The sequence below is a fragment of the Oncorhynchus masou genome, chromosome 15 (genome assembly GCF_036934945.1).
Source record: "Oncorhynchus masou masou isolate Uvic2021 chromosome 15, UVic_Omas_1.1, whole genome shotgun sequence".
NCBI lineage: Eukaryota > Metazoa > Chordata > Actinopteri > Salmoniformes > Salmonidae > Oncorhynchus > Oncorhynchus masou.
The window spans coordinates 15,832,085-15,848,964 of record NC_088226.1 but is presented as its reverse complement, the minus strand read 5'-3'; the positions used below and the strand labels follow the sequence as shown (position 1 = coordinate 15,848,964).

The 16,880-nt window shown below is 43.8% G+C and overlaps 1 protein-coding gene across 3 annotated transcripts; it reads right to left on the bottom strand.

Moving 5' to 3' along the window:
• Window positions 1–211: 211 nt before the first annotated feature.
• On the bottom strand, window positions 212–16,803 carry LOC135555741 (stAR-related lipid transfer protein 3-like). 3 transcript variants are annotated; one of them, XM_064988434.1, is made up of 14 exons: window positions 16,695–16,803; window positions 10,876–11,120; window positions 9,274–9,351; window positions 8,981–9,058; window positions 8,803–8,856; window positions 8,118–8,235; window positions 7,564–7,665; window positions 7,246–7,394; window positions 6,871–6,933; window positions 5,967–6,062; window positions 2,896–2,975; window positions 2,635–2,739; window positions 2,376–2,469; window positions 212–2,267 (listed from the first exon to the last, which is right to left on the bottom strand). In XM_064988434.1, exons 2-14 carry the CDS (start codon window positions 11,092–11,094, stop codon window positions 2,163–2,165), a joined length of 1,341 nt encoding a protein of 446 aa, XP_064844506.1. In that variant the 5' UTR covers window positions 11,095–11,120; window positions 16,695–16,803; the 3' UTR covers window positions 212–2,162. The 3 variants fall into 3 exon arrangements, with proteins under 3 accessions (XP_064844506.1, XP_064844507.1, XP_064844508.1); XM_064988435.1 differs by lacking the exon at window positions 8,803–8,856; XM_064988436.1 differs by lacking the exon at window positions 9,274–9,351.
• Between the last annotated feature and the right edge of the window lie 77 nt (window positions 16,804–16,880).

Below are 16,880 nucleotides of genomic sequence, written 5' to 3'. Positions count from 1 at the left end.
GTTTAAAATCAACTGCTTGTGACCCCAGACACCTTCCCTGTGAAGTCTTCCTTTTAAGTGGTCACTCCTAACATCACAAGTGTACAGTTTGTAAAATTGAGCCTTTCTATGTAGGCCTACAGGATGACCTACTCACCCAGGCATCTTGGACAGTTTGTGTTACAGGGTTGAAGGGGTTTACTGGAAAGGCTGAGAAATGGGAGTCAGGACGTTTCATCAATAACTAATTTCAACATTTTATTAGAGATTCGATGCGGGCTAATCTTCTGTTTAAAAAAAAAAGGTTGTCAGTATCCTGTTAAAATTTTTGAAAACGATCTTAAAATTGACACATTTTTGTAAATTATCTGCAGTTAGTATGATTTCAAAACATTAGAACAATCACAGAAATGAAAACATACAAAACTGAAAAAGAAATGACCTTTAGCAAACAAGTGATATTGTATTAATAGACAAGTCCTAACAGTGAAAGAATAGTGTGGTCACAGTGACACTATGCCCATTTCTGTCACTGTGACAAAGGCACCAAACCAACCAACTGCTTTCTCAGCCCAATTATTAGTTAAGGGATTTACAGAACTGACTTAAGTGTGAAACTCCCACTCACACAGATGGCAAACTTCAAATTAACTTCAGACTTTCTTTTTCTTCTTCATGGAAATCGAAGACCTTATTTTCACTTTCAGACAGCCCGTAAAAAAAAATGTAACATCGTTTCTTTGTTCAACATGTTTTGTTTCTGTTCTGATACAATAATGATGTAGCTAAGCCTGTTAACTAGGGCCCGAAAATAGAGTGGAGCCAAAAACAGAACAAGTTCCAATTATGCCTTTTTTCTTTCTTTTTTTTACAGGACTGCAATGCATGAGAGGGGAACATGAGTTCTCACACGTGTAATGTTCAATGACCTGACATACCAGACATTCAGCACTGCATCAACATGCACACAGCAGGCTGATGGCTGAAGGGTGTGATATGCGAAGCAGCTTGCTTTGCCATCGATGAGCTGGCATATTTTTTATTACAGACAGTAGAGAATCAGAACTCCAATTATAGTCAATTTCAATATTGCATCCACCACAATGATAAAATGTTTAACATAAATAATCACATAATTAAATTTACTGACACTTCTCTATCTATAGTATGTCTGCAGTAAAGGCTTATTTCAGAAGGCTGTGATACATTTACCAATACAGTTACAACTTAGATCAACCATCATTAAGGGCAGATGGATTCCCTCTAGCTAAAAAGGCCACTAAAGGCTTGGCACAGACGAGTAGAGTATCTGAAAATCTTTATGAACCCATGAGCGACCGGTAAATCATCACAACCACCCATCTTGAGCTCCATTAAGTAGGTGGTCTCCTGTTGTTAGTAGATGAGTTGTGGTGGTGTCGTCCCCTACTGGCTGGAGGACCACAGCACTCCGACAGTCAGCTTCCAATGCAGTGAGGGTCAACGAGGCCAAAAAGGGACACATTGTGGGTTCATCGTGTTCCAACAGCTCAATTTTTGTTCATAATGTGGTCATGTGTAGCGGTTTCCCCGGTTACAAGAGAATGACAGTGAAGACAGTGTAAATAACAAGAAAAAAAGCAAAACAGACAGTCTATGGCTAAAATAAATGTGCGGCAGAATAAGGCTCAGCCGGTCTGATGCAGCAAACCCACAGTCATTGCACCAGTTCTCTTCCAGTGAGAGAGGAAAAAAACCTACGCAGTCAAAAAGACGTCCACCTTCATCAAGTCATCGTCCTAATCCGACCTCCATTACACTTTCAATACTGTTAGACTTCTTGGCTGGAGGGAGACGCATCCAGCACTAGCGTCCCAGTGAGAGAAACAGCAGAAAAGTTACATAAAAATGTGTGTGACTATGTTTAAAAACAACATGGAGTCCATGTGAGGGGAGGAACATCTCCTCTGACAGCCCCAGACCTCTTCACATCTAAAAGACCAGTGAAAGTGCAGACACAGCAGTCTCCCATTCGCTATGCTGTTGACTTTCCTCTAGTCTAAGTAAGTTTGATATCCACCATAATCGCAGGTGCACTTCCAAATGTAGGTGTTCCTAAAAATCTGCAGTGACACCACCAAACCTGTGGTGGCGCTGTGGGTTGCAGGCATTAGCTTCCCTACAGGAAGAAAGTGAGAGGGCATCTAGCGAATGGACCGTAGGTCAGCGATGCGCTGGCGTAGATGGGCCATAAAGTCAAACATGGTGGCAGCCAGACTCTGGTGGATAAGGTAGCGGGGAAGTCGGCCCTGAGACAAAACAAGATCAGACATGAAAGTTAAACTGCTTCTCCAGCCCACCGACAATACATCAAAGCAACAAGCACACACAAACCATCCTCAACAGCCTGTTCTTACCTTGAGGTCTGTGTTGAGCACCCAGATAAAGGTACAAACCGAGGGGTTACTGCTGGACTTCAGGACCACAAACCCTCCTGGACCATTCTCACCTCTAGAGAAGAGAGAGGAGAGGGATGGATGGTAGGGAGGAGAAGAGAGAGAGGGGGAGGGATGGTAGTATCACATATCAGCTAATTAGCATGAATGGTTTGGTTGACTTGATCTGCTTTCAGTATTGTTCCCAGTGAAATGAGGCTGTCTAGAGGCAAGGCCAGACCTGACATAGCGACTGTGCGGAGGCTTGGCGCCATGGTCGGTTGCCATGCCAGCAGAGATGTAGCAGTCTCGTTTGCGTTCCACCCGCCTCACATTCACAAAGTCCCTAAGGGATACAAGGGCATGAACTACTTTTACATTCAAAACATGGACAAAACGAGGGCTGGCACCCTATATAAAATGGCACCCTATAGAATGTACTACTTCTGACCCAAAGTGCACCACATAGGGAACAGGGTGACTCCATGTTGTGTTGAGTTACCTGGCAGACACTACCCCCCCTGCTGCTCCGGAAGAAATATCGTACGACACCAGGGTGTTGTCATCCACCCTCTGGAGGATCTAAAGGAACAAAGTGAAAGCAATGTCAGCCTTTGGCATCATGTCTGTTACTTTTTCCTCTCTCACCTTTAATTATTTATTTAACCAGGTAGGCCAGTTGAGAACAAGTTCTCATTTACAACTGCGACCTGGCCAAGATAAAGCAAAGCAGTGCGACAAAAACAGAGTTACACATGGGATAAACAAACGTACAGTGAATAACACAATAGAAAAATCTGTATACAGTGTGTGCAAATGAAGTAAAGAGGTAAGGCAATAAATAGGCCATAGTGGCGAAGTAATTACAAATGAGCAATTAACACTGGAGTGATACATGTACAGATGAGGATCTGCAAGTATAAATACTGGTGTGCAAAAGAGCAGAAAAACAAAAACAAATATGGGGATGAAGTAGGTAATTGGTTGGATGGGCTATTTACAGATGGGCTGAGTACAGCTGCAGAGATCGGTAAGCACTGGAAATGGAATGCAGCCAATGAGGTGTTGGCTTTGGGGATGACCAGTGAAATATACGAGCTGGAGCGCGTGCAACGGGTGGGTGTTGCTATGGTGACCAGTGAGCTGAGAAGGCAGAGCTTTACCTAGCAAAGACTTACAGATGACCTGGAGCCAGTGGGTTTGGCATCGAATATGTAGCGAGGACCAGCCAACGAGAGCATACAGGTCACAGTGGTGGGTAGTATATGTGGCTTTGGTGACAAAACGGAGGGCACTGTGATAGACTGCATCCAATTTGCTGAGTAGAGTGTTGGAGGCTATTTTGTAAATGAAATCGACGAAAAATGTCATTTTACGAGGGTGTTTGGCAGCATGAGTGAAGGAGGCTTTGTTATGAAATAGGAAGCCCGATTCTAGATTTCATTTTGGATTGGAGATGCTTAATTTGAGTCTGGAAGGAGAGTTTTCAGTCTAGTCAGACACCTAGGTATTTATAGTTGTTCACATATTCTAAGTCAGAACCGTCCAGAGTAGTGATGCTTGCCAGGCGAGCGGGCCGGAAGTGATCGGTTGAAGAGCATGCATTTCATTTTACTAGCATTTAAAAGCAGTTGGAGGCCACGGAAGGAGTGTTGTATGGCATTGAAGCTCATTTGGAGGTTTGTTAACACAGTGTCCAAAGAAGGGCCAGATGTATACAGAATGGTATCGTCAGCATAGAAGTGGATCAAAGAATCACCCGCAGCAAGAGCAACATCATTGATATGTACAGAGAAAAGTGTCAGCCCAAGAATTGAACCCTGTGGCACCCCAATAGAGACTGAGAGCGGTCCGGACAACAGGCCCTCCGATTTGACACACTGAACTCTATCTGAGAAGTAGTTAGTGAACTAGTCATTAAAGAAACCAAGGCTGTTGAGTCTGCCGATAAGAATACGGTGATTGACAGAGTCGAAAGCCTTGGCCAGGTCGATGAAGACGGCAGCACAGTACTTACTGTCTTTTATCGATGGCGGTTATGATATCGTTTAGGACCTTGAGCGTGGCTGAGGTGCACCTGTGACTAGCTCGGAAACCAGATTGTACAGCGGAGAAGGTACGGTGGGATTCGAAATGGTCAGTGATCTGTTTGTTCACTTGGCTTTCGAAGACTTTAGCAGAGCTGTTGGTCGGGGTAGCCAGGTGGAAAGCATGGCCAGTTGTAGAGAAATGCTTATTGAAATTCTTGATTATTGTGGATTTATCAGTGGTGACAGTGTTTTCTAGTCTCAGTGCAGTGGGCAGCTGGGAGGAGGTACTCTTATTCTCCATGGACTTTAGTGTCCCAAAACTTTCGGAATTAGTGCTGCAGGATGCAAATTTCTGTTTGAAAAAGCTAGCCTTAGCTTTCCTAACTGACTGTGTGTTTTGGTTCCTGACTTCCCTGAACAGTTGCATATCACGGGGACAATTCAAAGTTAGTGCAGTACGCCACAGGGTGTTTTTGTGCTGGTCAAGGGCAGTCAAGTCTGAAGTGAACCAAGTTCTTAGCTCTACATTTTTTGAAAGGGGCATGCTTATTTAAGATGGTGAGGAAAGCACTTTTAAAGAACAATCAGGCATCCTCTACTGAAAGGATGAGGTCAATATCCTTCCAGGATACCCGGGCTAGGTCGTTTAGGAAGGCCTGCTCACAGAAGTGTTTTAGGGAGCGTTTAACAGTGATGAGGGGTGGTCATTTGACCACGGACCCCTAACGGATACAGGCAATGACAGCTGAAATCCTGGTTGAAAACAGCAGAGGTGTATTTAGAGGGCAAGTTGGTCAGGATGATATCTATGAGGGTGCCCATGTTTACGGATTTGGGGTTGTACCTGGTAGGTTCCTTGATAATTTGTGTGAGATTGAGGGCATCTAGCTTAGATTGTAGGACGACCAGGGTGTTAAGCATATCCCAATTTAGGTCACCGAGCAGTACGAACTCTGACAATAGATGGGGGGGGCAATCAATTCACATATGGTGTCCAGGACACAGCTGGGAGCTGAGGAGGGGTCTATAACAAGTGGCAACAGTGAGGGACTTATTTCTGGAGAGATGGATCTTTAAAAGTAGAAGCTCGAACTGTTTGGACATAGACCTGGATAGTATGACAGAACTCTGCAGGCTCTCTCTACAGTAGATTGCAATTCTGCCCCCTTTAGCAGTTCTGTCTTGATGCAAAATGTAATTGGGGGATGGAAATTTCAGAATTTTTGGTGGCCTTCCTAAGCCAGGATTCAGACACGGCTAGGAAATCAGGGTTGGCAGAGTGTGCTAAAGCAGTGAATAAAGCAAACTTAGGGAGGAGGCTTCTGATGTTAACATGCATGAAACCAAGGCTTTTACGGTTGCAGAAGTCAACAAATGAGAGCGCAGGGCCTAGGTTAACCTCTACATCACCATCATACGGGCCACAACAACTTATCCGAATCATAACAAATTGGTTTTCACAGTAGGTCCACTGTACTCGGCTAAGCCTGTTTGTCTGATGACTGGTCATGAGAAAAAGAGGAGACAGGATAGTGCAGGTTACCTGGCAACCAGAAACAGTTTTGTTCCACTGGGCCATCTTCTCTGGCTGTAAGATCACCTCCTGGTACACCAGCTCTGCTGGACACTGCATGAAGGCCTGGGACAGACAACACACACAAACACATAGCTATAAATACAAAACCTATCAAACAGTCTAGGAAGACCTTGAATATACGATATACAGTGCCGTCGGAAAGTATTGAAACCCCTTGACTTTTTCCACATTACAGCCTTATTCTAAAATGGATTCAATCATTTATTCCCCTCATCATGCACTGTCAACTGTCAAAGTGTGTGCCTTTCCAAATCATGTCCAATCAATTGAATTGTAACCTTTATTTAACTAGGGAAGTCAGTTAAAGAACAAATTCTTATTTACAATGATGGCCTACACCACCCAAACCTGGACGACGCTGGGGCAATTGTGCACTGCCCTATGGGACTCCCAATCACGGCCGGTTGTGATAGAGCCTGGATTCGAACCAGGGTGCTGTAGTGACGTCTCTAGCACTGACATGCAGTGCCTTAGACCACTGCGCAACTAGAATTTACCACAGGTGGACTCCAAACAAGTTATAGAAACATCAAGGATGATCAATGGAAACTGGATGCACCGGAGCTCAACTTCAAGTCTCATATTTATGTTGATGTATTTCTTATATATTTACAAAAATGTCGAACAACCTGTTTTCGCTTTGTCATTATGGAGTATTGTGTGTAGATTGTTGAGGAAAAATATGTATTTAATCCATTCTAGAATAAGGTTGTAACAAAATGTGGAAAAAGTCAAGGGGTGTGAATACTTTCCGAAGGCATATAGCCCAATGTGCCAAATACTTACACCAGACAAGCCACACGTTATGAAAGCAAAGGCCATACACAGAAATAAAGTGATGACCATGTACCTTGAGAATGAAGGTCTTTCCATGGAAGGGAATCTCCAGTGTGTACACAGAATCCCCCGCGTCCTGACAAAAGGAGAAACAACATATTAGCAACATCCAGTAAATCTGTCACTATTAAACCATCTTGTGTCCAACCCACAAACTAACAGCGTACAACGAGTAGCTAACTAGAAGTAACTGGCGCACAGGTGTCACTAGTTCCATGGAGGGCCAGGTGTCTGCTCCTCCCTTGTAAAGGTCACTGATTAGTTAGGAACTCCCCTCACCTGATTGTATAGGTCTTAACTGGATACAAATTGAAAGGAAATAACAGAAACCAGCAGACACTCAGCCCTTCATGGAATGAGTTTTGACGCCCCTGAACTAGCCACTCACATTGTTCTTCTCAAACTTCCAGTTCTCCTCCTGGGCCAGGATCTGTTCCACCACGGCCGTGGCCTCTTTACCCTGCCTCACCAGCTCCTTCTCCTGGGGGGAGACTGCCCTGCGACCCAGCCCCTCCTCATCCAGGTCCTCCTCAGACCCTGGCCAACATAATACAACCACACACACACACACACACACACGTAGAATGGAGATTACAGTTAGGGAAGAGACAGCGTAAAGGTGAAACAAAGAGAAAGCGAGACATGGAAGATTGAGAAAGACATTGAGAATTATAAGGGAGAGAGAAAGGGAGATGTAGTGTGGTACCTGCGAGGGATTCAGGTGGAGAGTAGAACTGTCCTTCAGACACAGCGCGTGGGTAGATCATGGAAGCTCGCTCCGACGCTGCATTCACTGCTGCTAGGTAGGCTGAGGGAGACAGAGACCGTAAAGGGAGACGTAAAAGACTATACATCTTCCTCTCCTCTTTGTCCATTCCATTATCCAATGGATCATTCCTTCCCTACTTGCGTCTGTCTACTACAACCCACTTCCTCCTTCTGAGGGGATTTCTTGAGGGCACAAACCTTCTTCAAATCAAATGTATTTATAAAGCCCTTCTTACATCAGCTGATATCTCAAAGTGCTGTACAGAAACCCAGCCCCAAACAGCAAGCAATGCAGGTGTAGAAGCACAATGGCTAGGAAAAACTCCCTAGAAAGGCCAAAACCTAGGAAGAAACCTAGAGAGGAACCAGGCTATGAGGGGTGGCCAGTCCTCTTTTTTGCATATTCATGTGCTTTCTGGCAAAATGACTGAATAAACATGTCCAGGAATTTCCACTGACCCCTTCAAATGTATCCATCACTCTGTGACTCACCTCTCTCATCACCAGCCTCTATGGAGAGCACCTTGAAGTCCAGGAACCATGTCTCCAGCCACGCCACCACAAAGGAGGTGATGGGTAACACATAGCCAAAGGCATTCTGGGACAGCAGCTGTGTGAGGAATGACATGTCAGTCTGAGACAAGTGGTATATATAGGCTACATCCCAAATGGCACCCTAATCCCTATTTCGTTCACTACTTTTGACCAGGGTCCATAAGAATCTAGTCAAAAGTAGTGCACTATAGAGGAAAGGGTGGCATTTGGGACTCTGCCATACACTTGTGTGGACAGCCATATCCCATTTGAATAAACACTACTACTTATGCCATTTCTGAGAAATTATGCTGAGCAGTATCTTGACAACAGCAACATTTTGTCTCCTTCCCCTTCATTATAAATAAATAGCGAAGAGATTGTAGGGGAGTGTGGCTTCAGGCTGTCGACACGGCGCGTAAACACAGAGGGCAGCAGAAAGGCTTAACTCAGATCAGAATAGATTTCAATGTATAATCCCCACCATGCTGAGTACACAGTAAAGGTCAACTGCAGACAAACTGACAATATATTAATGTTCTAATTGAATAGAGAAGTGAAAATGTGAAGTGGCTTTGAACACAAACAAGTGTTGAGCTCAGTCCAAACTGTTTCTGGTAAGAGGAGAGGGGGAGGCACTCACATTGGAGAGAATGACTTTGACTACAAGGAAGGAGCTGGTCACTAGAGTGGTGATCTATGAGAATGAAACACTGTTAAAAACAACAGCTGGTATTGGGTGAGAGCAGTCAGCCCACCACATATGACCATCAGTCCATTTAGGTACCAGTCTGTCGGTCCGTCTCAAGGAGCACTCTTACCGCAATGACCCACCAGTGCCTCAGACGCAGAGCAGCATAGCCCAACTGGAGACAAAGGAAACGAAACAAGGCAAGGAGCTATGGTGGAGAAAAAAAAAGACAAAAAAAGACAAACCAGAAAACAGTCAAACTATAAAGTTATTCCCGCATGTGATCGTGAGAGCTGGCCATGACGACTTTGATTTCAATAAAGGCAAGCATCAGCAGGTGATTAACCGTGACAGTACGCTCAGTTCATTCAAACGTACGACTTTCTGACCCATTACAATTATAGCTTGATCGTTTACACTCACAAAGATGTCAAAGAAGGAGGACTGAAAGTTGTACTTGACAACCTCCAGCTCAAGGCTCTGCCAAATGGAGTTATTGATCTGCAGCGGGACAAAGCAAGAGTAGAACCATATGTAAAACATGCAGCCAGAGGCAAGCTCTTTCTATTGCATACATACATTCCATCATCATTAGGGGACCGCTGACATAATGAGAGAAAGTAACTGACACACAGAGAAAATAACCTAAAAAAACTGTTAACAGCTCTGCTGGGCATCTGACTAACAATCTTGTTCACATTTTTAAGGAAGTGGTAAAGAGATAGCAATACACTGAGTATATAAAACATTAAGAACACCTGCTCTTTCCATGACAGACCGACCAGGTGAAAGCTATGATCCCTTGTTGATGTCACTTGTTAAATCCCCTTCCATTCAGTTTAGATGAAGAAGAAGAGAAAGGTTAAAGAATGATTTTTAAGCATTGAGACATGGATTGTGTATGTATGCTTTTTAAAGGGTGAATGGGCAAGAAAATGTTTTTTAAGTGCCTCTGAACAGGGTATGGTAGTAGGTGCCAGGCGTACCGGTTTGTGTCAAGAACTGCAACACTAGGGGCCTCCTGGGTGGCGCAGTGGTTAAGGGCGCTGTACTGCAGCGCCAGCTGTGCCACCAGAGACTCTGGGTTGGCGCCCAGGCTCTGTCGTAACCGGCCGCGACCGGGAGGTCCGTGGGGCGACGCACAATTGGCCTAGCGTCGTCCGAGTTAGGGAGGGTTTGGCCGGTAGGGATATCCTTGTCTCATCGCGCAACAGCGACTCCTGTGGCGGGCCGGGCGCAGTGCGCGCTAACCAAGGTCGCCAGGTGTACGGTGTTTCCTCTGACACATTGGTGCGGCTGGCTTCCGGGTTGGATGCGCGCTGTGTTAAGAAGCAGTGCGGCTTGGTTGGGTTGTGTATCGGAGGATGCATGACTTTTAACCTTTGTCTCTCCTGAGCCCTACGGGAGTTGTAGCGATGAGACAAGATAGTAGCTACTAACAATTGGATACCACGAAATTGGGGAGAAAAAAGGGTTTAAAATTCTTTATTTTTTTACTCGTGTGTATCAAGAATGGTCCACTACCCAAAGGACATCCCGCCAACTTGACAGTGAACACGGGAAAGGGAAGGCCAGCATCCCTGTGGTCGCTTTCGACACCTTGTAGAGGAAGGGGTTCTTAATGTTTGGTATACTCAGTGTATACCCTGTGGTCACACACAGAATATATACAATTGGCATAATATAGAACAGTGAAAATAAGTATGGAGAGTGATACTGAGAAAAAGTCCAAAACAAGGGGCAGAGAACAACATGTGAGACACATGAGAGAAAGCAACAATAAAACAAGCTCCCAAGTGGTGCAGCGGTCTAAGGCTCTGCATCTCAGTGTTAGAGGCATCACTACAGACCATGGTTCAATTCCAGGCTGTATCACAACCGGCCGTGATTAGGAGTCCCATAGGGTAGCGCACAATTGGCCCAGCGTTGTCCAGGTTGTTCTTAACGGACTTGCCTAGTTAAATAAAGGTTACACTAAATAAAAAAATAAGAGAGTAGAAATAGATTGACAACAAGTGAACTCACATTGAGCTCGATGATCCACAGCAGGGAGATGAAGAGGAGGTCAAAGGTGACAAAGAGGCAAAAGGTGCGACGGACGTCCGAGATGACCTTCTTCTCCCCAGGTGGCACCACCAGGTAGTGGGGGGAGGGGAGGGATACAGTGGTGGAGTAGGACGCATTCAGAGAGGCGATGGCAGGAAGGCTCCCCCCAAACTCCCCATAGTCCACTCCGCCCGGCATTCCTACTGAGAAAGGGGCCAATCCACCTGGGACAGAGAGGGGGGGGGTAATGGTGAGGTGTGGCCAGTGAGCTGATCTCTCAGAAGTGGATTAAGCCTAGTCCTGGACTAAAAAGCTAATTGAAAGGAGTATCTGTGTCTGGGAGACTGGCCCAGTGTTTAGGGATATAAGAAGAGGAAAATATTGGTCAAAAGTATGAGGACACCTGCTTGTTGAACATCTCATTCCAAAATCATGGGCATTAATATAGAGCTGGTTCCCCTTTTGCTGCTATAACAGGATATCTGGGAAGACTTTCCACCAGATGTTGGATCATTGCTGATGGGACATTCTTCCATTCAGCCACAAGAGCATCAGTGAGGTTGGGCGATTAGGCCTGGCTCGCAGTCGGCGTTACAATTCATCCCAAAGGTGTTCGATGGGTTTGTGGTCAGGGCTCTGTACAGGCCAGTCAAGTTCTTCCACACCGATCACGACAAACCATTTCTGTATGGACCTCGCTTTGTGTACGTACTTTATTTCACCTTTATTTAACCAGGTAGGCAAGTTGAGAACAAGTTCTCATTTACAATTGCGACCTGGCCAAAATAAAGCAATGCAGTTCGACACATACAACGACACAGTTACACATGGAGTAAAACAAACATACAGTCAATAATACAGTATAAACAAGTCTATATACGATGTGAGCAAATTAGGTGAGATAAGGGAGGTAAAGGCAAAAAAGGCCATGGTGGCAAAGTAAATACAATATAGCAAGTAAAACACTGGAATGGTTGATTGGAAGAATGTGCAAAGTAGAAATAAAAATAATGGGGTGCAAAGGAGCAAAATAAATAAATCAATTAAATACAGTAGGGAAAGAGGTAGTTGTTTGGGCTACAGGTGCAGTAATATGTGAGCTGCTCTGACAGTTGGTGCTTAAAGCTAGTGAGGGAGATACAGTGCCTTGCGAAAGTATTCGGCCCCCTTGAACTTTGCGACCTTTTGCCACATTTCAGGCTTCAAACATAAAGATATAAAACTGTATTTTTTGTGAAGAATAAACAAGTGGGACACAATCATGAAGTGGAACGACATTTATTGGATATTTCAAACTTTTTTAACAAATCAAAAACTGAAAAATTGGGCGTGCAAAATTATTCAGCCCCCTTAAGTTAATACTTTGTAGCGCCACCTTTTGCTGCGATTACAGCTGTAAGTCGCTTGGGGTATGTCTCTAACAGTTTTGCACATCGAGAGACTGAAATTTTTTCCCATTCCTCCTTGCAAAACAGCTCGAGCTCAGTGAGGTTGGATGGAGAGCATTTGTGAACAGCAGTTTTCAGTTCTCTCCACAGATTCTCGATTGGATTCAGATCTGGACTTTGACTTGGCCATTCTAACACCTGGATATGTTTATTTTTGAACCATTCCATTGTAGATTTTGCTTTATGTTTTGGATCATTGTCTTGTTGGAAGACAAATCTCCGTCCCAGTCTCAGGTCTTTTGCAGACTCCATCAGGTTCTCTTCCAGAATGGTCCTGTATTTGGCTCCATCCATCTTCCCATCAATTTTAACCATCTTCCCTGTCCCTGCTGAAGAAAAGCAGGCCCAAACCATGATGCTGCCACCACCATGTTTGACACTGGGTATGTTGTGTTCAGGGTGATGAGCTGTGTTGCTTTTACGCCAAACATAACGTTTTGCATTGTTGCCAAAAAGTTCAATTTTGGTTTCATCTGACCAGAGCACCTTCTTCCACATGTTTGGTGTGTCTCCCAGGTGGCTTGTGGCAAACTTTAAACAACACTTTTTATATCTTTAAGAAATGGCTTTCTTCTTGCCACTCTTCCATAATGGCCAGATTTGTGCAATATACGACTGATTGTTGTCCTATGGACAGAGTCTCCCACCTCAGCTGTAGATCTCTGCAGTTCATCCAGAGTGATCATGGGCCTCTTGGCTGCATCTCTGATCAGTCTTCTCCTTGTATGAGCTGAACGTTTAGAGGGACGGCCAGGTCTTGGTAGATTTGCAGTGGTCTGATACTCCTTCCATTTCAATATTATCGCTTGCACAGTGCTCCTTGGGATGTTTAAAGCTTGGGAAATCTTTTTGTATCCAAATCCGGCTTTAAACTTCTTCACAACAGTATCTCGGACCTGCCTGGTGTGTTCCTTGTTCTTCATGGTGCTCTCTGCGCTTTTAACGGACCTCTGAGACTATCACAGTGCAGGTGCATTTATACGGAGACTTGATTACACACAGGTGGATTGTATTTATCATCATTAGTCATTTAGGTCAACATTGGATCATTCAGAGATCCTCACTGAACTTCTGGAGAGAGTTTGCTGCACTGAAAGTAAAGGGGCTGAATAATTTTGCACGCCCAATTTTTCAGTTTTTGATTTGTTAAAAAAGTTTGAAATATCCAATAAATGTTGTTCCAAAAAAATACAGTTTTATATCTTTAAGTTTGAAGCCTGAAATGTGGCAAAAGGTCGCAAAGTTCAAGGGGGCCGAATACTTTCGCAAGGCACTGTAAGTGTTTCCAGTTTCAGAGATTTTTGTAGTTCGTTCCAGTCATTGGCAGCAGAGAACTGGAAGGAGAGGCGGCCAAAGAAAGAATTGGTTTTGGGGGTGACTACAGGTGGGAGATGCCATGGTGACCAGCGAGCTGAGATATGGGGGGACTTTACCTAGCAGGGTCTTGTAGATGACATGGAGCCAGTGGGTTTGGCGACAAGTATGAAGCGAGGGCCAGCCAACGAGAGCGTACTGGTCGCAATGGTGGGTAGTATATGGGGCTTTGGTGACAAAACGGATTGCACTGTGACAGACTGCATCCAATTTGTTGAGTAGGGTATTGGAGGCTATTTTGTAAATGACATCGCCAAAGTCGAGGATTGGTAGGATGGTCAGTTTTACAAGGGTATGTTTGGCAGCATGAGTGAAGGATGCTTTGTTGAGAAATAGGAAGCCAATTCTAGATTTAACTTTGGATTGGAGATGTTTGATATGGGTCTGGAAGGAGAGTTTACAGTCTAACCAGACACCTAAGTATTTGTAATTGTCCACGTATTCTAAGTCAGAGCCGTCCAGAGTAGTGATGTTGGACAGGCGGGTAGGTGCAGGTAGCGATCGGTTGAAGTACGGGCGCAATGTCATGGAAAGGGGCTGAAAAAGGAAAGGGACTTCCCCAAACTGTTGCCATGTCATTGGGGCCTTGCACGAACCATAAAAAGCAGCATCAGACCATTATTCCTCGTCCACCAAACTTTACAGTTGGCACTATGCATCCTGGCATCTGCCAAAACAACATTTGTCAGTCAGACTGCCAGATGGTGAAGCGTGATTCATCACTCCTGAGAAAATGTTTCCACTGCTCCAGAGTCCAGTTGCGAGCTTGGTATTGCACATGGTGATCTTAGGCTTGTGTGCAGCTGCTCGGCCATGGAAACACATGAAGTTCCCGACAAACAGTTATTGTGCCAACCTTGCTTTCCAAAAGGCAGTTTGGAACTCGGTAGCGAGTGTTGCAACCAAGGACAGACGATTTTACGTACTTCAGCACTCGGCGGTCCCGTTCTGTGAGTTTGTGTGGCCCACCACTTCGCAGCTGAGCCGTTGTTGCTCCTAGACATTTCCACTTCACACTAACAGCACTTATAGCTGACCGAGGCAGCTCTAGGAGGGCAGAAATTTGACAAACTGACTTGTTGGAAAGGTGGTATCCTATGACAGTGTCACGTTGAAAGTCACCGAGCTCTTCAATAAGGCCATTCTATTGCCAATGTTTGCCTACGGAGATCGTGTGGCTTTGTGCTACATTTTATACACCTGTCAGCAACTGGTATGGCTGAAATAGCTGAATCACTCATTTGAAGGGATGTCAAGTGGACTCCAATCAAGTTGTAGAAACATGTCAAGGAAGATCAATGGAAGCAAGATGCACATGAGCTCAATTTCGAGGCTCATAGCAAAGGGTCTGAATAATTATGAAAATAAAGTATTTCTACTTAAATACATTTGCAAAAAATTCTAAAAACCTGTTTTCGCTTTGTCATTATAGGGTATTGTGTGTAGATTGATGAAGGGAAAAATGAATTTAATCCATTTTAGAAAAAGGCTGTAACAAAATGTGGAAATAGTCAAGGGGTCTGAATACTTTCCAAATGCACTGTACTTTATTCTAGTCAAGGCCATCTTATTCAACTATTGGTGTGCATATATTATTGTATCTTATGTTTTCTTCAAATATATTACATTTTTTATCCACATACTGCTTATACATCTCTCACACACACACACACACTTATTTATACTCCAGCCTCAGACATGGCTTGTTCTAATATGTCTATATTTCTTAATTCCATTCTTTTACTCTTAGGTTAGCTTGTATTGTTGTGTATTGTTAGATATTACATCACTGTTGGAGCTAGGAACACACACATTTCGCTACACCCACAATAACATCTGCTAATTATGTGTATAGGTGACCAGTAACATTATGATTTGGTCAGCATCAATGATGATATTCTATTCTAGACAGAAGATCATACCGAATTATTGCCCGATGATCTTCTGAATTTCCCAATATCCTGTTTGTAAGCGTTTAAATTGTATTAATCTGAACAGTTTTCTTTTCCAGTGATGAAGATATGGATGTCTGATAGTATGGTGGGGTATGCAAAAGTGGGTCAACTTCGAGCACCTTTATTTATCTCTTTGGTGTTTTGGCATTCAGGTACAAAAAGTGACTGAATTAAAATGTCAATACCGCACAAGGAAAACGTAACACAGTGTTTTCAGTTTAAAAAAAAGGCATACATGCACGGAAAGCGTAAAGGTGATAGATTTGGTCACAAGACAAGAGTTGATATTCACTGTGATGGCCGGTCCCACCCTCTAATAAAGTAAACAAGTTACTTTGAACAATCGTCTGTTACAGATAACAATAAATGCTGTTGATTTATCTGATTCTGAGTAGGCCTATTTACACTATTGATTAACATGGAATTCATCAGTTGAACACAACACATTAGGCTAAATTACCCTCCTACAGACAAGCAACTTAACCCTGAGATCTGGCCAGTGTACCACCAGCCAAATTACATAAGTGACCAACTTGAATGAGTTATGCTCAGACAGTCATATCAAAACCAGCCGACATAAATCACTGCATTAGAAATGGTACTAAAACTGTACAATAACTAGTTAACGTTATAGAGCTAGCTAGTTACCGTAGATAGCTAGTTAGCTAACCAGCTAGCTGACAGCTAAACTGAAACTGGCTCGCTACAACTGGCTTAGCAATACATGCAGGTTCCGTTTACGTACACACATGTAGAATTAGTACATAATACTGGGGGTGATATTTAATTGATATAGGCATGCATTACAAGTGGAGCAAACAACAGTGCTAGCGCCTGTCTTTAGCATTACCATTAGCTAGCTAACAACATAGCCACAGTATACACCCCGTTATACACCCCATGAATATATTACAATTAAACATAAATAAATAGGATACAACTTTCATATCTGAACAATGACCACACGAAATTGGTTTGAATTTAAAAAAGGAACGACTGTAGTCCTGAGCGTTTAACTCACCTGATTTAGTACATCATCATCGACGAAACGTATCTTCCGGGAATACATTCTACATGAAACGGGTTACCATCTCACTTCCGGTTTAGATTTGTGGTAATCTGGTTTTAATGTCTATGGTGGCACAATGTTAGCTATTTGTTTTTCATCTGACGGTATCATTAGGTTACTTAAACTACAAATGCAATA